This window comes from Temnothorax longispinosus, chromosome 5, assembly GCF_030848805.1.
Source record: "Temnothorax longispinosus isolate EJ_2023e chromosome 5, Tlon_JGU_v1, whole genome shotgun sequence".
Lineage (NCBI taxonomy): Eukaryota > Metazoa > Arthropoda > Insecta > Hymenoptera > Formicidae > Temnothorax > Temnothorax longispinosus.
Genome location: NC_092362.1, coordinates 896037 through 919271, shown reverse-complemented (window position 1 = coordinate 919271; position 23235 = coordinate 896037). Strand labels below are relative to the sequence as shown.

At 47.3% G+C, this 23235-nt stretch overlaps 1 protein-coding gene across 2 annotated transcripts in view; it reads left to right on the top strand.

Annotated features, from left to right (window-relative positions):
• LOC139813983 (protein trachealess-like) overlaps positions 1-23235 on the top strand; it is a 77290-nt gene that overhangs the window by 4109 nt on the left and 49946 nt on the right. For both annotated transcript variants that reach the window (XM_071779903.1, XM_071779902.1), the window contains exons 2-3: positions 13483-13515; positions 19459-19506. In XM_071779903.1, the coding sequence (XP_071636004.1) occupies positions 13483-13515; positions 19459-19506 (81 nt within the window). The remainder of the gene's footprint in view (positions 1-13482; positions 13516-19458; positions 19507-23235) is intronic.

The window sequence follows — 23235 nt, the reverse complement described above, 5'->3', positions numbered from 1 at the left end:
GGAGACACGGTCGCACAGACATTGAGAGCGTTATTGAATGATGGGTCAGCCAACTACTAATGGGGCCGGACGCGCGCGAACACAAGGGATTATAAGAAGCGCGCGAGTATGGCTTGCGGCGAGTCAAGGTTGTTGCTGGAGTTACTCGTACATTACATATCCGCCACCGATGGACGGCAGCAGCCTTTTTTCCCCTCTCTTTCGTCGGCAACAATCTTATCGCGCGCATCTTTCCAGAATTTATAATCCGCGGATGGAGAAGTGGACGGCGCCGTCCTTCCGAGTAAGCGTGTTTTCGATAGGTCGGGCAATGACTCTCGACGAGCGTAATGCCGATTACGATATACTCGTTGTTTCATCTTTCATCCAAAAAAGCCCCTGTACCACGGAAGTTAAAATATCTCAAGCTTCAACGGGACGAGGCTACCTCTAATCCTGATTGAATCCGAGGCCAGAGGCGTGCATAGTTTACCGCCGAGGTCTTTGCCCTTACGCGCGGAGCCCTTACGCATACGAGTCTCTAGAGCACTTAATTCGAGCACGATATCGTTGTTCTCGCAAATCCTCCATGCGTACGAGATAATCTGCCGTTTCTATATGTAGCGCGTTACATCATGAGGCCTCTGTCGCGTATCAAACGAATCTTGATGTAGACCAGAGAAAGCCGAGGCATCGCGAGAACTATAGTCGATAGGATGTTTTGGGCCCATCAACCTTATATCTCACCAATGTTTGCCGGAATCAGGAGCCCACTGCCTGGACGCGTTCGATAAATAACTTGTGTTTTTACCGTCTCGATTTCGTTTCGCATCCTCATCGTCCGACTCATAGACGAGAACGCTCCCGCGAACTGCAACGCAAACTAATTCGCACCCCCGAGAGCCGCCGTATCGAAACCCGTTTTTCTATCTGTATTTTTTCTCCTCCAACCACCCACCGATCCCTCGTTCTCCCTGTCCCTCTCGGGGTCCCTCCCCCCCGTCGTCCCCCTTTATTCTTCCCTCTTACCATCCCGACGCCGCTCCGCGTGTCTCTTTCGCGCACATCTCCGCACACTCCTCCTCTCCTTATTCTTACTTTATCTCTGTCCCTTCGTTCTTCGCCCTTTCCTCTTCGGCTCTATACCACCGTGCAGCCCGGTAGTTGGATGCGCTGACTTTTTTCTCGGCTATCGGCCAGTGGATCGCGCTGCGATCCGCTGGACTGCAATCAGAATTGATTATAGCCTGCCGAAACTCCGGCGCGGCGCGTTCATATTATACAACTCGCCTGCGGCTCTCGTTCCTTCCTTGCTCTTTCCTCGCTTCTTCCCCGCTCGCTATAACCGCGCGTCGCCGTCGTCGTCGTCGTCGTCGTCGTCTCGTGCGCGACGTCAACCGTGCGCTCGCTCGTGCGAGCGCGGCTTCCACGCGCGGTCCTCCAAAAAACGTACGACTCTTTAATAATATTGTTGAAAATCAATTTTGACTTTTGGCGGGTACGTGTCGTTAGTTGTTATACGTGTAGCAGCGCCATACGATCGATTGTCGATGGAGAGGAGCGCGTAGACGATAATATCCACGAGAAAAATTTTATAATACATCCGTGGTAATGATCGGGTCGCGCGTCGATCCCGTATACGCAACCCGTTCGTGCAATGTAAAAAGCACACGAGGACAGCATTGTTCTTTTGATCCTTTTCAATCTTTTTAGCTAGCGAATTCCCCCCCGACGTTAGACGGTTCTTTTCCTCCTTTTCTTTTCTTTCGCCTCATCAACTTTTATTATCTCGGAAATTCTGGAACGATTATTAGTTATGAGAACGTTTACAGATTTAATGTGTGTTCTTTGATAATAATACTATACGCGTCAAATATTTCGTCGGGACGAGCGAAATGCAGAAAGTATAACGAATTATATATCCACGTTACACTTTCAGGTACATTACGCCAGTAATGTTCGTGCTTCTTGTAAATTCGTGTAACGATTAGCAATCAGAAAGATATCTCGGAAATCTTTTTAGGAGGTATGAAGTGAAGCGATATTCTATAGCATCGGAAACGTTAATTAATGGGTCGTACATCAGTGAATCTTTGAGGGTGTGTGCGTGCGTGTGTGGCGCAGAAGTGATTTAATATCCACTTTAATTAGTTTGAAAAACGCCCATTGAGAAAAGAGGGCCTCCCCCCCGACATCTTGCGCGCTACTTTGATACGTTTTATTTCAATACACTTGGCGGTATCAAGGCCGCGCGCGGCGCGGAATTTAGTATGGTGATACAGACTCGCACGCGCGGGTTCTTTATGAGAACTTCATTTAACACGGAGGGGGCACAGAGCGGCCGCGTTCGGCACGAAAGCCAATTACGGCTTACTCGAAAAATCAATTTCTATTGAGTCCTATATTCTTCTCGTCGATTCTTCTCGCCGAATCTTCTCGCGAATGCGCCGCCGCGCCGCGCCGATACGCGAGCGGCGCATTTTCATTCGACGATTTATTACGTACGGTCCGTTCGTCGTCGATAAGACGGCGATTTGTTCCGACTTTTTCGTTCGTTAGAACAACACGCGGGAGAGATCGGACTGTTCGATTTTCTTGCGCAACGCTCGTGATTTTATCCCGTCCCGTAAACTGACCGTACAGCCCTCGATTCCGCCGCGCATTCCATTATATTCGATGATATTACCTGAAGCGTAAAACGGCGCTTTTTCAGATTCTCTTGTGTTGTGTTTCCCAGGCGTCGACTCGGGACTCTTTTTGCGTCCGCATTACGTGAAACTTATTACATCTTATGCAACTAATACCGGGGGGATAGATATCTAAAGGCGATTCTCTCGCGCACATGGTTGTTAGAAAATGATAATGATTGTTTATCGCAATTAGCACTTAACGCGCCGTTAATTACCCAGCTGCCTCAAACAACAGTTTCGGATGAAAGCTGTTTATCGAGAGGCATGTAATAATTTCGTTTACTAAACTGTATCTCGCGCGCGGTAATTATAAGGAAAAAAAAGTATAGTAATCGTTCCGAAACTGCGACGTTCCGCGATTATCGAGCTTTATCTCGAGCTTTTTTCGAATCGTTAAACAGCACTTTCCTATAATGGTCTAACGTCGAGGCACACTACGCCACGCTGCAATAAGTCGTTTTCGCGCGGGAATTGGCCTGGCCTCCAATCAAGTTTAATAATGTAGATGCGGATCAGCGGATAAGAACAGGCTACTGATACCGCCGCCGCCGCCATACCGCCATACCGCGCGCCGGTTCTGCTCGTCGGACGAGCCACAAACGGTATACGTTCAGCTCACACTCGATCTTATGCAATTTGCAACATCACGAACCTCGGGGCTTTAAACGCGGTTGCACGGTCATTAAATCACGGAAATGTACTAATGTAGAATGTGATTTGTCTTTCGAATTTGCGAAATGCTCTTGCTGGTAAACAGGATGCTGAAACGAGAGAATTTGTTCTCTTTTTCTCCTCGACGATGAGATTTAATGCCTTCTCCGCGGATATGAACATTGTCAAGTGACATTTCTCTCTCTCTCTTTCTCGAAATGAAAAATCGATTCGTCAGAGGCATACGCGTGCGGCAATCGAAGCGATCAAATTGCAAAGTTGAATTTCCTTCCACACGAGCGCGTCGACGGCGTATCTATAAATCGCGCGAAAAGTTTCGGCGACGTCTCATTGTTACAGCCTGTTGGAAGTTAATAGGCGACGAAGAAAGAGCGGCGCGAGTAGAGTCGGCGAGCGGGTGTTGACGTCACGTGGGGGAACGGAGTAAAAAAAATGTTTCTACGACCCCTCGGCAGTTTCCGAGCTCCCCAAAGTCTTCGAAGCGTAACTTAGCATACTTTATTTGATTTTTTGTATTGGATAATAGTCTCAGGTAATAGGGTGCGGCGCGCGGAATCGGAGGGGAGAGGAAGAGATAGAAAAAGAGAGAGAGAGATCGAGAGAGAGCTGCAGGGAGAGAACGAACAAATTTTCACGCCCCCATTACTTGCATTAACGAATTTACATTTTTTAAATGGAAGGGTCGAACTCTCAGGGTGATAACTTGCGGGTCATTTGTTCCGCGAAGGAACGAAACCACCGCGCGCCGATATTGCGTCTTAATAAAGAATCGCTAACACAGAGAGATGTGCTCGCGATTACAGCCCCGCGTACACATTATACCTGTCTCTAATAAATTGTCCTCGATAAAATGTTGACAGCTATCATAATTGTACGGTAGCACAAATATTCCTTTTTCTTTTATCACCGTAAGTAGCGCGTATACATAGTGAAACAAGAGCTGATTTATCAGTTACCTAATAGTATCTTTACCTAAGCGAGAGCTACGCGAAATTGCAGTTCCGATACGAGCCGCTACCTGGATAACACGTTAAAACCGACTGTGTGCGACTAATGTTAGGTTTACAGCTAGCCGCGGGCGGCGTGAAAATATCAATGGTTACGCTAGACCACTTCCCGCGATTAACTGGTATTCGAACACCGGTAGCTCCTTGAGAAACTGATGTCGATACGAGCCTATAGTTTAATCCGGGTCACGCAGACCCGAGGGGATGGACTAGGATTAGAGTACGTAGATCAGGAGTCATTATCCCCGATGTTTGAACGTAGCTGGCGAAACACTTTCGTCGTTGATTCAGGCGTATAATTTATGCGCGTGAAGTGTTTACTTAAAAAATTCGGCAGTTTTGTATAACTATCTTCATGAAAGTGTATATGTGTTAAATACTAGTCTTATCTCGCGCATACAATCACTCTAATGTCCATTCTACCAATATCGATTAACTTTAATCTCGGTTTAACTTACCTTTTATCTTTCTCTAATTGTAAGAACTAGAAAAAGATAAAAAGTAAATTAAACCGAGATTCAAGTTAATCTACATTGGTAAAAATGGTGGACATAAATCGTTTATATAGGCGTAACTAGTAAAGTAACGCGGCACTGTAGTGGCGCGACGTCTTCGGTTGCTCGTGATCTTTAAAACATATGTTTCTGGTAATCGCTGATGCGGTTATATCATCGGAGACAGGGGGTAGGGTGGGGGACAAAGAATTGGGGGAACGCGCACGGGGCGCGAATCTATACATATTTAATGAGACCGCGCAGTTGTAAAAAGTAGCTAGCGAATCAAGCCCCAACGGAGCGACTCTCGCGGAGCGGAGCGGAGAGGCGAGGAGAGGAGCGGAGCCGAAGCCACGGCACGCCACGGATACTTTTATTCAAATCTCATCCGTCGCTCCGCAAAGATGCTCCGGGTGCGAAGGGTATATCAAAAGAAAAATACTCTCAGCGCCTTTCCCGCATGCATAACCATAATCCCCGCATAATGTATATTTCAAAATCTTCCGACCGGCATCGAGCTCATTACTATTAGATCGATACGCACCCCTCGCGACCCCTCTACACTCGCGTCTCTTCGCGCCCGCGAGGGCGCACGCGGGTGATCCCCGCGTTTTGCATATGATATCTAGATATCTATGCAGTACGTGTAACTTTTAAACGAATTCTTTGGTGAACAAATTCGCTCGATATCTTCATGCTGTTGCATGACAAAAAATCTGAAAGTAAAGTATAACGAGATCATTTCTTTTCTTTCTCTAAGTTATAAGTTGCAATACTGAAAGTACAATGTATATAAGAAGATTTAAACTCATGCTCGTCTATGCGCGTAAGTAAGTTTGATTAACAGCGACACGGGTCTTTGTTCTAAGGCACCGCTGAATATCGAATTAACAATTGGCCATTGCGGCATCTAATGTATTCGTATTTAACGATATTATGGGAGAATAAGAAAAAAATGACAGATGCACGCCCGTATGTCGCCTATACGCCGGTTACGCACTAGCAAACTGTGAGTCGGCACCGGTTAGGTCGAGTTGAATCGAGTTGATAAGGTTAACTAAGAGATACGGAGGCGTAGGGAGGTCAAGTGACCACGTGGGCGGCACTACACGTCGCCGGGACATACCATCTATTACCATCGGTACGTACATACGTGTAATTGTATGGGTGCAAACGCAAAGTCGATTTAATATTGTGATAGAACAACATGTTTGACATATATATTTAATAAGGCAAGACCCACTAAAGGCGAACTCTGACGGTTACAAGATATTTGAGCCTGGTACCTAATGGTTCTGACAACTTGATTAATTTACATCCTTAGCTCGCACGTTATATTCCACTATACGGTTCACCTCTTCTAAAATCTCGATCGAGTCGGATACTCGAGTCATCAGATTGGCAAAACACCAAATGCGAGCACGAATGGCGGATCCATGAATAATACAGACGCGGCGCAATTAGCCTCGTCGCGTTTTCAATTTAATCGACGAATCGCCAATCCTTCGAGGAACGAAGACTCGTTCTTGTAAGAAATACTCCCATACGGCGCAGCACTGCAGCGTAACGGGACGAGCTGCGCGGCCCAGCGGGTAGCCGTTTGCGCTTTGGGCTCGATGCCGACATTCAGTAATTCGCGAAGGAGTATATCGTTCCGCGATGCAACGGAAGAGGCAATTAATTGGCCAGATATGGACTCGGTGATCAGCGATCAGCCATCGCGTTTCGATCCGACGTGAAGCTTCCGAGTCTGCTCGGCAAACTTCGCCGAATTAAAAATAGATGTATAGTCCGTAATAAGCGTAACGAGATAATAACGACGTCGATGCTTGGGAGTTGGGCGAGATCGCGTTTCAATTTGCTCGTGCTCCGCGTCCGGGCGCGCGGCTGAAAAGCCGCGTGGTGGAAGCCAATGATTTTCGCGAAATGGTCATCGTTGCGCGCGCGGGATGCAATCGATAAGCTCGCGGGATAAATGATGATAAGTTTTATGCATAATTTCCGCGATATGGGCACTGTGAGATCATATTTGAGATTCGATAAAAATTACATGATATAATGTGGGACGAGACAGAAAGAGAGAGAAAGAGAGAGAGAGAGGGGGGAGAGGGGGAGAGAGATTCGTAGCCTGAAGCTAATCGCCGGTGAACCGCCGCGCCGCGCCGCGCCGATTCGTATCGTGGCGTTTTTATCGGGCCCGGGCTCGAAAGACGATTACTCCGGGATCGTGTCTTTAAGACGCGTTTGCCGACGATGCGCCGCTTCCCCTCTCGTCCTATACCTTCGTCTTCTTCCACTGACAGCGATACTCGAGCCATAACTTTTGCCATAAAAATCCTTAAACGAGATAAGAGGCTTGTTAATCGATGCACCGTGAAGGAATAAATGGGGAAACTCCACGTGAACGTAAAGACGACGGTAACGACGACGTATAATTTGCTCGATTATGTGGTACGAATTGTTTTACGTACGGTAGAGAATACCTATATCACAAATTATATTCACGAGGCAACGTCATGACCGATTAATCGCGCGCCGCGGCCAGTTGCTCCCTTACGTCTTACACGCCTAGCGTCTTACACGCTTTTTCACCACGGTGTTAGATGTTACGTACCGATTAATTGCGATCTTTTCTTCCCTTGATTGCACGTCATACCAGATTATGTATATTTACCGCTTCTATTCTAGCTCCTAAGATTTGACTTCATCATCGTTTCGCGAGAAATACGGAATTTCTCCTTCAATCGAAACGTTACGAGGCAACATATAATGCCTTCGCGAAAAACGATCTAATTCAAGTCCGATTGAAATTCATTCGAATCTGGCAGAAGTTGGCAGCGGCAAAAACGGATCGGAATGCGATCGGAACTGAATCGGCAGGCAGCAATTCGCAAACGAGACGGTATGATTATCTCGCGAAAGAGTAACGAATTTCGATCCGATGCAAATGAGGCGGTTCTGCGAGTATATCGTAGGTCCAATGGGGTCCCCTAAGCCTCGGCCACGCGCACGTGCACGCACGCACGCACGCATACGCTTAGTACGCGCGTGCTGCAAAGCTAGTCGAACGAGAGCGGACACACGCAGACATTTAGGCGCCACGGTTTCCGACCCAATAAATCCGGAGTGCCTCATTACTAAGCTTGTCTCTTTAATTGAAATCTCGTGTTTTTCCAAACACCTTTTTGCCAGTCGTGCGACCCCGGAGCTTTTATTTAAAAATCTGCGACACCTCTGGCCGATATCTCCGGCGTTACGGTTGAAATGCTTCGATATGTCCCGCGCGCTTTCTTCTTCCTTTTCTTCCTCTTTCTGGCCAATTGCCGGCCTGCATCGTAGTGCCCCTGAATCGCGAGCTTCGCGTTGTCCGCAGGCAGACCACATCTCGCCACCGGACTTTTCGGTAGCTCTGTATTTATGTTGCGCGATTTAACGCTCCGTCCTGCGGGGGATTTGTCGAAAGTGTTTTCTAGAGGACTCACACGAGTAAACTGTCGGACTTATGTTTCGCCCCGTTCCGGCGCGAGCCTTAACAAAAGTGAAGAAAATAAAAATGCGGCAAAGCGCGACCGGTGGGAACAAATGAAAACTATTACACGTGACGTTCGGAATTCAATATTAAAGCTTATAATATATGGTCATGGCCGAGAATCGATCAGAAGTTAACAGGTTGAATTTTACGACTCGACGCGACAACATAACGCTTCGCATTACGGCACCACCACAACGAATTAGCTTTCGTTACATCGTCGAAATAATCCGCGCGGGAAGTGGCACGAGGCAATAGGTACGCAACGTGTACCACCTTACATACGTAGTATCCCCTTCTTTATTACCCGATTCTTTCTATGTCAACGTAGCCTTTGAAGTAACGCTATCCCTTTAACTTTCGTTATCCTCCTCCTTTGTCCGAACACCCTCCTCGACAATAAACTTGCGCGAGTTGTTAACAAGATATAAATCTTATCGCGTTATGATGTAAAGTCGCTCATTTTCCTATCGCGCGATATGCGCGGAACGGCATGCACGAACAACATTAGCGTTACGCCATAAAACATTAAGTACGCGTATAGAGTATTATATCATATCATTTTATGTTCTTTAATTCGATACGCATCGAGATACGGTAAACGTTGGCGACATTCTTCTAATACCAGCGGAACCCGATAGCACTCTAGGGCTAGTCGACTTACGCGCGCGCACGCGCGAGAAAGAGAGAGAAAGAAACACGAAGAAAAGCGGCTCTAAATCAAATTAACGAAATTGTTTCGATGGAAATACTTTCATAACTGTCGCAAGGTGAAAAAAGGATCGCGAGAGAAAGGGAGAGAGAGAAAGAGAAGCGGATATCCCAAATTAGGCGTTGCACACGCGAACGTAACGTAACGCACGCGCATTACAAGCCGGTACCGCGGCTTTTTTTGCAGGCGTACAGCCTGCTTACGCTATTGCGCCGCGCGTTAATTGTAAGTTCGGAACATATCTCGGCCGCTAAGAAACGCATTCCGGTTTTCGTCGAAGAGACGAAAGAGATCGGGTAGAACTCCCCGCGATGGTACTGACAGGGACTTTTTCTCCCGTTCCGCTCCTCGTCGTCTCTCGTCTTGTCCGCGCCCGCGGACGCAGATGCGCGAATGCAGGGTGTGGTGGGCACGGGGCAGGCTGCTGCCGTCGCTTACTACTGGTTCTCCCGTTCTCTTCTTTCTCTCTCACTCTCCTTTTCTCTCTCCCTCTCTCTCTCTCTCTTTTTCTTTTCTCTCTATATCCCGGAGCAAGAATGTTCCCGTGTTGGTTCGATTAATCAGTCGTTTTTCGTGTCCCCGCTCTGGGCCAATAGAGGGAGAAAAACTTAACGTATGTGATAATGCGCCAGCTATGCTCCCGCTCTCCCGTTCCGCTGGAACGTAGGTCGTGCCTGCATATAGGTATACCGAAACGAGTCGAGACGACGACGGTGCACTGACCGACAGCACTCCGTGCTCCGCTCCGCTCCGCGCCGCGCCGCGTTGCTCCGTTCCGTTCCGTTCCGCGCCGAGCCGCGCCGGGGTGCTGTCCCGCGAGGGACTCAAACTTTTTTTCTCGGAGCAACAGCTCCGAGGATACGTAACCACCATTCGGATCACTCGATTTGTTCATCGATGAAGCGTATACTCTTTGCGACCGAAACTTCCAATCCGCTTTATACTCTAACGGCCCATCCAGGTAGAAATTATCTTCGCATCGGTGAGATTGAAGATGATAGAAACTGCGATCCATCAGGAATTTTTATTAACACGAAAATGGATATATTAATATGTTAAAAGTATTATATTTTTTTTGTTATATATAACATATTATTTTTTTATTTTAATGTAATAATTTTCATATAATTCTCGATCGATGAAAGAATTAGATGTATAATTTTAATGATTCTACAATGAATTTTCAGCACCGATTTAATGTAATATTTCACGATTGGCCAAATTCGAAAGCTTTTCACTCGCGATCCGAATTAAAGTTTCATCGAATATGAGTTACGACGTCCGCGAAACGAAAGTAGCACCGTCAGCTGTAACAAAGTTTCGCTATATTCAAATTCTCCTGCGCGTGTGCTAACGCGAAAATGGTACCTATTATAACATCGTACTGCTCATCGACGATTCTGTGTTCACCTGACTCGCTGCAAATATAATATTTCTCAGACTTATTGTTAGCGAAACTAGAGTTTAACGTTCTAAACAGAGCATTAAATAAATCATTTATATAAAATAACGAACGAAACATTTTGTACAAAAAGTATTACGGAGAAAAGTAAGTGAAATTATTTCATGCTACTGTATATTTAATGTGAGAGCAAACAAATTTTAGTATAACTATTTGTTTGATATTGCAATAAGATCTATTTTGCCGGTAAAATGAAAAAATTTTGTTGAGTAAATTTATTCAAAAAAATATGTGTTAATTTGCTGTTAAAATAAACAATCTATCCGTATAGCAAATGCATTTCGTTACTACAATAAAATTGTCGTTGGTACAATATTGGTATGAAGTTAATAAAATTAGCTTCAAATTAGCTTCTAAATTAAAATATTGTTAAAAAATACTCGGTATCCATATATGAGATTTGCAATATCGTATCTCCCACGGCATCATCGCATTTCGTACATCGAAATCAGAACATTCTTGGCCAGTCGTCGCCGAAAGCTGTCGAGCGTGCGTGCGCGCACGATCAGAAAGCGTCGCATTGCCCGGGATAGACATTTCGCGCAGCCGGCGTATCCAAAGTTTAACTTTACACCGGGGGGAGGGGGAGGGGCGGCGGAGGGAGCCTGAGCGCCGTTCGACGTGATCGCACCACGTGCGAGTCTGCCCCCGGTCCACGTATTATGACTACTTGTAGAGCACGTTTGCGGTCCCTCGTTCGTTTGTTGCGAGCGCCGGAACGCGCTCGGGAGGCTTCCCCGCTTCTCTTCACGGCGACCTTAGCGACACATGGCGCGGGCGAGGAGGACGGGCTCTCCGTCGCTTCGGAAGAAAGTCTTTCGAACTCGTTCGTCCCGCATCCTGTTTCGCGAAATGCGGGAAACACCCGCGAGAATTCCTTCTCTAATATTGCACGGGGAAGATTTGTAGCGCAAAAAAAGTTCCCCCCAACGTATGTTCCCGGCCGACTGAAATGCGTGTTTCGTGTAGCGCACTCTCAGCGTATAGAAATATAATAGAAAATAGTCGGAATCGGCAATTCCGCTGTGCCGCGTTACGATATATCGGCATCGCATTTGCATTCTGCGCGCGGCGTCTCGCGAGTGTATTTGAGTTAATAAAATCTCAACACCTGGAACGTTTCATTGGCTACATTACACGCAAATCTCGAGACGCACCCTTTAATTTCCTGCACGCGATGACGAGGATAAACGGGATTGCCTATAATGACCGTTAACTTACTCTTAGGTGGCTGTAAGTATACACATTCCACTGTTATATGTGTGCTTAAGCAACATGACTAATTGTAACAAGTCGAGCCGACGCGCGACGCTCGAAAATAACATGATGCAGTTCTAACTTCTAACCTACTTTTTTCCAACGATATGTTATTAAAAGTGAACATGGCCAAGAAATTTATAGCAATTTAATTATTTCGTTCATCAACGATTATATACACATTTAAAGAAAATTTACGACTGTAAGAAAACTATTTATTGCTTTCCATAAGGGCGTATTTGATTTATCGATCCCATTGACGGATGTGCCGCAATAAAATTTGAATTCTAATAAAATTATTGCGTTCCATCAAAAGGCGCCCGCTCCTCCGGTATCCACTTTCACGTAACGTCCGCGTGCCAACGGAGACACTGGGCGTGGAGGAGCCAGGACGCGGACGAGAGTGAAAGAGCGATTTGGTGACATCAAAGTTTAATAAGCGCCATAAGCCGATCCAACCTGCGATACGCGCGGCTAAAACTCGCCGAGCAATAAAAGCAGTAATAAAGCGTTCGCCTTTCTCACGTCCCGCCCGCGGATGGAAGAAGGAGCGAGGGTGGCAGAAGGGAGGAAGGCCAGAGAGACCTAGCGGGCCTTTCGTTCGCTCGCTCGCTCGCTCACACGGTGGTTAGCCAAAAGGTTAGAAGGGCGGGAACGCATTAGCGGTGGAAGGTGGCGTGCTCATAGAGACGTCCGGCCGCCCAATTACTCCCGCATTAAATCAATGTTCCTCCACCCCGCCGACCATTCCGCCGTCCCGGTAATAAACCGCGGCCAACATATCTGCACGACTTACGGCTCATCCCCCGGTGTCGCTCACCCTCGTCTCGCTTAACCGGGGACGTCGCAGGAATGCGCGTTCTGTCGTAATATTTGGCTTTAAATCATGTCGCGCTGACAGGCCCCACTTTCTCGCGTTTCTTCTGATTCATCCGTGTGGCGTATCGTCGCAGTCCCGGCGAATCACGAATTTCGTCCCCCCGGCGGTGTCGATGCCCGCCGCGCCCGGGGGTTCGTGACTTTCCGACGTAAACTACGTTTTGTCTTAAGGTAACGCTGGAGAATCTAAAATACTGTAGTTTCCGGCCTCTTTCAAGATAGAGTATGCTCGACTGCGAGGAGAATTTTGCAACTTGTCTGCTTAGAATCGTCGTACATTTTGACGGATAAAGTTGATAAATTTCGTTTTTTTTTTTAAGGGGGAGGGAGAGGGCGGATTTATGATTTGACGAGGAAGAATAGGAAAAGGGGCCCGAAACGAACGTATATGTGGCACCATTCAACCGCAAGATTAGGTTCGCGCGCAATTTACGACGACGATCTTATTCCTATCCGAGCTTTCATATAAAAGCTTTTTCCTGTAAGCTGCGACACGGGACTTGGACTTTGGGGTTGAACGTAAGAGGGGCAGTGCGCCGATCGGGCGCACCGCGACGAATTAGTAATACCTATACAAGGCATCGACTTCGGCTGGGTTGCTCAGAGAATGATGCCGCAATACACAGAAATGATAGACGTTTGCCTTTAAAACCCTCATAATAAAAAGATCGCTCTTGAAGCTTAAAGAATTGTCGTTTCGATTAATTAGATCTATCATAATCGAAATAAACTAAAGCAATTGATATTCTAAATTAAAATATATTAAAATAATTAAAACTAACTTTTTCAAATTCTTTCCAGGTATCGAGATGACGCGCTCTGCTGGACAGACAGGTAAGAAATTCATTATATTCTCGTACTGACTCGTTTTCTCGCTCACACTCATCGTACGCGAATTACGAGCGATCGAAAAGGCTTACGATCCTCTCGCAAATGTTATATTCGTCGATGAACGGGCGGCATCCGCAACGCGTGTCAGAGCGAGGAGGAAACCGATCTAGCTAATAATACAAAAGCGGAGCTATGAAAAGGAGCGGTCTCGATGGACGGCCGAGGAGATATAAAAGATCTCGTTGGCGAGGTGATTGATACAGAGAGATCGACGTCGCGACGCAATTCCATTGTTCAAAGTGAGCGCGCTGCGGCGCGCACGCAGAAGCAACGAGTTAGAGGCATCGAGGTCTGGCACGGAGGTTCTTACCCACGGATATAAATCAACTCTCTCGAGTGACGAACGAACGCAGAATCGGCACGAAGCCGTTTCACGGACCACCGTATGTATATACGCGCGTATATACGCAGGACGTATGGAAACGCGGCGAACACGTCCGAACGATGCGTCTCGCCGCCGTTTGCTACATTTACGCGTCTATCGAGTATCAAATCTTGCGTGTCTCGCTCGTCAGGAGGGACGGCTGGCTGTTCTTCAAAAGCGCACCCGCGAGATTTTATATAAAAGATACGCGGAGTATAAAATCGCAAGGACGAACACACGCAAAAGATCGACACGTAAATTTTACGACGTTGTTTACGGCGATACGGCGATCCGTGTGATTTATTTGAAAAACGCGAACGGATCCATTATGCATAATCACGTGGCGCGTATAATTAACGATGGCGACGCGGACCAAACGCGCGATACTCGTATCGCTGTAATTAACCGCGAGCGATTTCACGCTAATTGCAAACAACGGAGCGCGATTAATCGTTCGGATCGTTATCGGTTTATTTCCGTCACGCCTTGTGTATTACCTCTCTGTCGCTCGCGAATCTTCGAGCTGTCACCCATTGCCGTGTCGTCCTGCGTGAAAAATCTCTTGTCGCGGTATTTGAACACGCTAAAATTAATGAGGCGTTTCCAACACATTATGCGTCATTATGATACCGGAAAAGTTTCATATCTTGACGGTAAATATTAGCGGTAGCAAAGTCTCGGTGAAAATTATCTCAAATAGCACGCGACGATTGAGAAAGTGTATCGTTTTCGCGTTTTAAACGGCATAAATTATATTCAAAGTGATTATTAAGCAGGGGCGATTGATCAATAAGAAAAGGAGCACTATGATAAAAAAGATGCATAAGGGGTTTATCTGCGAAACTCGTCCGGAGCAGGTTGATAATTATTGAAGTATCGATTAAATGCTCCGTTCGCCTTGATTGATCAGCATTTATATCGTGGGTACATCTACCTTGTCGGTTCCCTACAATTTTAAACCGGGTGCCCCCCATCCTCCAAAGAGTCCATCGCGGGCTTTTAAGCTGTAATGCGCCTGTTTTCGTTCCTGCTAATAGCGCCGTTAAGAGAGCGAAATGTTAATTATATTACTCATAATCGCCAACGCGAGATTACCTGCTGATGTTTTCTTTTAATTTTCGTTGTACACGCGGTCGAAGGAGTTGGTCGTGATTTACGATTAGTTCTACAATCGTTGTTGTAGGAGCGATCGCTCGAGATGTCTAATTATAAATTCATAAGTACGACGAGAACGATCGTATCGCGCAGCGCGACACACGAGGGACGATCTCGTCGATGGAAATCGCGAGGGGCGAAACGGAGAGTTTTGCCGGCGCGGCGCGGCGGGCCGCGCGTGTGTCGTCCGGTTTCTCAATGCTCGCTCGACGTTCGCTCAAATTCGCGCTCGCGCCTCACGACGATGGTAAACGTCGGCGGGAATACACGCGCGGTTGCGGAGTTCACCGAGCCTTTAAAGAATCGCGGGCCGCGCGTATTTTTTTGTGCGACCACCGCGATTTAACTGGATGTCGTTACTACGTTGTCGGGCATTGTTGTCGGTCCCTGGGCCCCGGACTCCGGGCCCCGTTCATCGGTTTACCCTCGCTCTCTCATCTCCGCGTGGAGCGGAGTCGCCCTCTCCTCCCTCTCTCTCTCTCTCTCTCTCTCTCTCTCTCTCTCTCTCTCTATCTCTCTGCTCCGCTCCCTGCTCTTCTCTCACGCCGCGCATCCCGCGTTCGCTCACCCGCCGATCTCCGATCCTATATTTATTGTATCGAAGAGACCAGAGCCGCCGCATTCCACGCGCATGCGCCGCCCGTAATGAGCGGTCTCCAGTCTCCTGTCTGTCTTTCCGTCCGTCTGTCCAGAGGACCGGTCGACCGGTCGCCTTCCATGCCCCCTACTCGTCCCTTCTCGAGAGGTCCCCCTTCGTGCCCCTCTTCCTTCTCCGCCACCGCCGCGCCGCGCCGGCCGCCGCTTCTGCCCGCTATTCTTCGCTCCCGCTTGGCTCCCTCGCTATTCCATCTCGTCACTGTCGACCGGGACGTTGGACGTTGGTCCATATCCAGATACACGCGGGGACCAAGTTGCACCTTTCCTCGCGAAATTTATTTCGCATTGGCATGACCGATTTTTCCTCTTTCTTTTCCTCCTTTTTCTTTTTTTTTTCATCCGCCCGATCGAGGTAACGTTAACGACGATATGAAAGAAAGACGATATTGTTGCGCTTACCCGGATAGTTATAATAGCGTGGCACTATTAAACCGGAGCACAAAAAGTGAAACCGCATTTTGCATCGCCTTAACCGGTAACTCGATCAGCCAGAAGACGTCGACACATTTAGTTCTCTCTCGCAATTACACGGACAAGTACCTTACGCAAAAACGTTTCTTATCGAATCCTCGCCCGACTTCCCGTTTGGAGAAATCAGTGTCTATCGATCGCGAAAATTGTGTTCTCTATTTCTTTTCAGCGCTTAGGACAAACCTTGAAAATAATTTCTTGTTTGCGAGAGAGAAACGACGGGAGAAGGATTAAGGCGTTGAAACGTTGAAATAAAGTGTATACGTGTAAAGTAATGTTTCGCGGAACCTATCGCGAAACAACGACGACACGACGACGACGAGAAAGAAGCTCCCCGGGAGCGGGAGCACGGAAAGAAGGATGAAGTAGCGAAGGGGGACAAACGCGCTCGAAGTAGACGAGGCTGATGTTTTATGCCAAATTAAACGATACTATCCCGTACGCCACCTCGTAGAGACCAGTCTTCGTTCCACTGCCATTTTCGGAAAACCGCATTTTACACCGGCTTAGCCGACAAAAAGCGTGTATAATTGCGTACAATGCGGCGGACAGCCCGACAAAAATCCGAGCATCGTTTAATAGCGCGCGGTGCGCGCGCGCGCGCGCGAACTTTGGAATCAACTGGCGCGACAGTGACCGAAAAACCAAGCGATGTGCGCGATGGTCCGTGTGATTCTAATGCCGCAGCTAAAACCAACGCGTGAAAAACAGGGCGGATTTACTCCTGGCGATCGGGTGGACTCTGCTGCGATCGGGGGTACCTAGAGACGTACACCGCACGGCGGAATGCTTTGAGCGGATCCGATACCTATTAAGATCGTAGAAAACGGATCTGCTTCGAAGTTGCCTAGTCAGGACGGATCCTTCCCGTCGATTCGCCACGCATTTTTAGCGCCAGCGATACAAAACGCTCCGAGTTAGTCGCGCCGCATACCTAGCTACGCGTCCGATACATCGAATTACATCACTGACGCGGTTAATCCGTACGCTCGCGAGAAGAAGCTCCGATGTCGGAAATCGTCGGTGAAACTCTCAGGAATAAGGAATCATGGGACGTGTCGTGATAACGTCATGAAAAATGAGTCACATCGAGAGGATACATCCGATTCGATTCGAACAGTCCATCTCATCCGCGATCCATCTCAACCGAGACTCGAGTGAATCCGCTGACAGGAAGAACCAAGCTGAGCTGATAGGAAAGGAATAGAGAAAAGACGTGCGAGAAGAGCAGAGCGTGCAAAGAACGCGAACGATCGTCGACACGCACGCCTGTACTTTGTGGTCACCCGTGGGGCTCTCCCCATTCAACCGGTGGCTCGACTCGCCCACTCGTTCGTTCATTCATACGCGGGGAACGCGATTTGAATCGATAAGCAAAACTCGGAAGCGTGTCTTCCCGCTACCTCCACCGCTTAAATCCGCTCTTGACCTCCGGAGCGGCGAAATCTTCGCTTCTCTCCATTGCGCTCCTCTCGCCAGTCGCGATGTAAACGCTCCCAGCTAACCCAATATTAATAACAATAACTATACTATCGTAATGAATAACAACTAATGAGAGAACGCTAATGAGGATATCATCCGCGCTCGCTTGGTATGCTTTTGCCATGTCATTGCAGCTTTGACTACGTTTACACGGCGGCTTATAATCCAGTTTTATAACTACCGTATATTTCATCTGATTCAAATTTTTTCTTCTTATCACGATTACTTAAATATAAGCCTATTTTATATTCTAAACATTTGAATTAATCTCTTTTGACATCTACATATATATGTAGTTTAAATATCAAAAAAAGCTCCTATTTAAATGATCAATGATTAAAAGAAAAATTTTGGAACGCATAGTATACGATAGTTATTAAACTTGATTACAAATCGTCGTGTAAACGTAGTCTTTGAAGCAAGATGCGACATGAAAAGTGCTTTATCCCGTAAAATGTAAATTTTTTTACAACTGAATGTCTAAATCTAAATTCGTTTTTATTCGCGCAAGATGGAGAAAGCGACGATCCGTCGTAAGGGTATAATCCCATTAGGCTTTAATCGATGATCCCCTCCACAGTTGAACGCAACGTTAGGGTCGACTGAGGGATAAGGTTGCGGCGTTGAAAATAGATACACAAGCTACCGCGGAGATACGGCGTTTTATTGGCGTCGCGGGGTTCCAGATCTCACAATCGGTCAAATGAAGACAGAGCACTGGCAGCTCCGCTCCGGCCTGACAGTGTTGAAATCTCAACTTATCAGAGATCGGAGTCTTGTTTATATAGACATATATTTATTCTTACATATTTATTTTCTACAGCTTTTATTTATATCTATTCGGGTTTCTTTATATCTGCCGATAAGTATCTCTAAAGAATTTAAAATGACTAATCGATAACGCGTGTATGATCTATTCGAAATATGATTTCCGCTCGTGCTGCCTTCTCCATCAACTATACTATTTTTCTTCCCCGTAATTTGCGCAAATAATATTGCTCTCTTCGACAAATGGTAGAAAAGTCTGTTAATCCTCTTGCCTCCCTGAAAAACGTCATTGCGTTACATTGGCGAGAAGGCACGCGCAGCGAAGATCACCGCCTGGTGGGGATGACGTTTCGGGGATGATGGGGGTGGAACCCTCGAAGAGCACGAGGGCCAACACGCGCCGATGACACTTACGCACACGTTCTCAAGACCGGCCGTCGCGCGGGTGTTCCTTCGCCACTTTCGTTACGTTTACGCCCGTTTTCATACCGAAGTTGTTTTGTAAATTGCGTCACGAATACAGGAACGCCGTTTTTACTCGCACGTTATAATCGCGATCGCGTTGAATATCGGAAAATTTGATTATCGTAATTTGTGACCGATAACGTGTTGTGTTAGGCACGTAGAACATTTCACCGCATTGTGTTCAGGAGACTCGATTTATAGACTTTAACGATACGCGAATGTGGACGAGAGCGAACAGCGTGTACAGAGATTTCAGAGCTGTGCGTAAAATGCAGAGATGATTCATGGCAGCTAGAGCGCGAAAGCGATGCAGATATATAAGTCCGATTTCCGCGACGTAAAAATTTCAAAGAATCACGCCTGTTCCGTTAGAGACGCCTGTCGAAGAGAAGCCTCAGGAATCCGCTTAGTACACGCGAAATGTGGCAATCGGCAAACCATATATGCGCGACCACGTATAACCATCCCGCGTTTATGCAGCTGCGGATGAACAGTAACGAATTTCACTCGTGGTTTCATTCTAGGAAACCGTCCATGGACGACGTCGGAAATCCTACCTCCGTCAACGCACGGTGAGTACTCTCTCAGTCCCGATTCGCGTTCTACGAAATCTCGCGCGAATTTATTATACGCACGCCTCTCTTTCTTATCTTGGGTAGTGTCCTAAGAACGGGGAACAGGTCTGATTTGCGTTCTTGCATACACGCAGAACTATGATCTTAATACATCTACTATTTACCACGGTCAATAATATATTTTATAATGAAGATTTCTCATTTATATCGAACTGATTTGCGTAATAGGGATCTTTAAAGACGTCAGTAGCGCGCCTCCCATAAAAGGCAAAATACGAACGCGGCGAAGAACCTTCGCATCGGGCGTGTAACGTTCTTTCGGCACTACGGGCGATTACATTTTGACGATGTTACAAGCGCTCGTAACGTTCGTTAATACTGACATCCTCCCACCCTATCGAATGTCCGAAGTGGCGGAGCGATTTTCGTAGGTAAAACCTTCCCGGGTAAATCTTATCGACTACGATCTACCCTTCGTCCTCCATCGAGAGCGGCCTATCTGCCGCCGTAACAATTGAACCCGTAATAGAATCACATTTATTCTTATTACCCGACGAGGTCAACCGACCAGCGAAACTTCGAGACCTTCTCCTCACGCTCCCGTCCGACTTCGGATCGGCTTTCCTAAGCCATTCCACGACCTACGTTATTTTTCCCCCGAGCTCTCCGTCGTTTTCTCACCATCCTACGCCGCGTTTTCATGGTCCACTTTTGTTTATCCCTGCGGTTTCGGCGCGATCCCAAAGCGAAACAATCAACTCCGTCATCCCGAATGAAAAGAACGGAGAGCGTTCCCCGATATATATATTGCAAAATAAATACGAATGCCATTAACCCGAAACAGAAAAGAAAAACTACTGCGACATGTATCATCCGAGATAATGCGGCGGCGAGATATAATCAACGCCGCGGTGTTTCGTTAGCCAACGTATCCGACGTATTTAATATGTATAACCGTGACTCACGCACACCACCCACCTACGTCGCGCGAAGAATCTGCCACTTTGTATCTTGCTCCCCATCTCGTGATGTACCTTGGAAGTTAAACTGCAAGGCCATCAAAGTCTTTAACCGGGTTATGGAGATGCCGCTTTCGAGATAAATCGCAGAGTTTTTGCATAAAAATTCTTCCAACTGAACTTTGTGAATTCTCTCTCTCTCTCTCTCTCTCTCTCTCTCTGTCTTTCTCTTTCGCTTTTTTTACATTATTTTTGTGTCAGATAAATTAAAAATGTTAACGTAATCTGATTTGTAAGTTACGAAACATACAAAACTATAGTCTCGCTTTAGTTTACGTATAAAATGTAAAATATTAAAAGGCCGAAATAACGAATCATCGCTGAGGCAGTGATGATAAAAGACGGTGGGCGTTACGAGGTGCATCGTCACCGGTATAAACGACGCCCGAGGCGACAACCTTACGAGATGCGTTCTCTCGAGCCACCGTGCCGCGCAGCATCCGACGAGTGCGCAAATACAGAAATTTCGCGAGAACGAAGAGAAGGTAACCTGCGCACGGTACTGCGCGATATATAGCGTTTCTTCGTCGTGGCTCGTTTATACGATATATACCCTTATCGTTCCTCTCTTAAATCGCTGTCGCAGATCTGCAGTAAAATCTCGCGAATCAGCAATCGCGATTTCGTCTCTTTCGGGGAAGAGTTCGATGAGCGGTCGAGCCTGTCGCGAGCGCACGAGCGTTAGCAACGACGAGACTCTTTCTGTACCACCATTAATATTAATGCATTCCGCCGTATTCTCGGCCGTATTGTACTCGCGTCGACGACGACGACGACAACGACGACGACGCGGTCGCCGCGCGTCCAACAATATCGCTCTCGCGTTTCTGTGACACTACACACCGCGCCCGTCTCTCTTTAGCGCGCGCCGACGCAACCGGAGCCGGCCGGAACGGAACGGAGTTTTGTCCGCCGCAGCTGAATATTCACGCCGGCCAATAAATAAAACTCAAAGGAGGAAAGCGAAACAACGGGCGAGCCGCATTTTTCCCTCCGCTCGCGCTCCGCTTTTCTTACCTAGCTCGTTGCCCCGTTTGGTTTCTCTCCCTCCCGAGAGTCCTCCCGAGAGACCTCCGGAGAGAGATCGCATTGTCGCACGGTTTCCTCCCGTCTTACGAAACGCGCCGGACAATGCGCGTTTCTACGCTTTTGCCTCCGCTCGTTATATACAGCCGATGCAGCGTTACCGGAATCTGTCGCTCTTGTTTCGCCGCTATTAACAAGACGCTATTAACTCGATCTCGATGAGTGAAAGTTGTACCGTGCTATTTATATTTTCTATATACGCATACTCTAATTTCACTCGCATTAAAGCACAAATGCTTTTATGCTCGTTGCATCAATTGTACGATACCGAGTTCGAAATGTATTGACGATTTGAGTCGTATACACGTGTGTTTCTCTCGCGCGGAAAAAGCGGGGATTCGTTAGATTTCGGTTATTTATTTGAAGAATATGAAAAACGCGCGCGGTATCTCTTATGAATGTGCGTAGGAAGGAAGATTTAGAGAAGAGATACACTCGGGAGTCATAAGTATAGCCACAGGGTGCCCGCTTCTTGCAAAATTCCCTCTCTCCCTATCGGTCGATACAAAGAAAGGATTACGCGAATATTTTGGATAAGCTATATCTATCATCGTGAATTATTACGTCGTACGTTAGAAAGTTGCTGAAGACCTATTATGTTTTGCGGATTTAACGGTCAAAAAGTTCTCCTCCCTTTCCCTCTCAGGAAATTGCACGCACATGTACGTATTTCGACTCGAAAGAGATGCATTTTTATCCGTAAATAAAATATTACGCACACGCGCACGCGACGTTATAGTTAGGAAAGTAAACGAAAAGATGCACGCAGCCTCTCTCTCTCTGTCTCTCTTTTTCTCGACTCTTCCGGTTTGGCGGACGAGGATGTCGAGGGATACGATCGACCGGCATCGGTACGGAAACAGGTTGGTCGAGTTTTAAGCAGTCCGAAGACGTATCGCAAATTAGAAGAACGTGCGTCCGGCGAGTACACGTGGCGCCTGTGCCGCGACGTCGAATTTCTGCACACGGCCCGCGTGCAGAATCCCTAATAAGTCAGCGCGCGGCTAGACAGAAGTCTCGCGCGCGCACCCGCGCGTATATTCGCATGCGGCCTGCTCGCGGTGGAGACGTAGCGACGTCACGGATACGTGGGATTCCTCTCGAGCAGCTGGATCACGTGCCCCGGCGGAACGTGAGGCTAACTTAAATGCGAATCAGGAACTGCAACGCGCGCCACGCCGCGCCGTGCCGCATCCCTGCCGTCGCGGATTTTGAACGCCGATCTCGATTGTTTTTCACGTCTTCGTCCTCGCCACCCGTCCTATCACTGTCCGATTCACTTGGGCGGAAACTTGAGTCATCGAAATCGAACGACATTTGACTCAACGCCGCGTCGCGACGAAGAAACGGATCTCGCGCTGCCGTGATTTTGCGCGTGCGAATCTCGATATTGCTCTTAAAATTTCCATACGGTGCAGATCTATACGAACGTAATTCATTTATAATTACGTTCGCCACGCATACCGTGTCCCATACAGTTATTTTGACGATTGTCCGCGACGTCGAATTCAAGTAACGCCTTTTCTTGCAACGAAATACCGCGCGCGCGCGGAGTCTAAATGTTGCGGACGAAAAGTTTCTCGATACACAAAACCAAGGGAGTAACAATAGGTATTTTCAT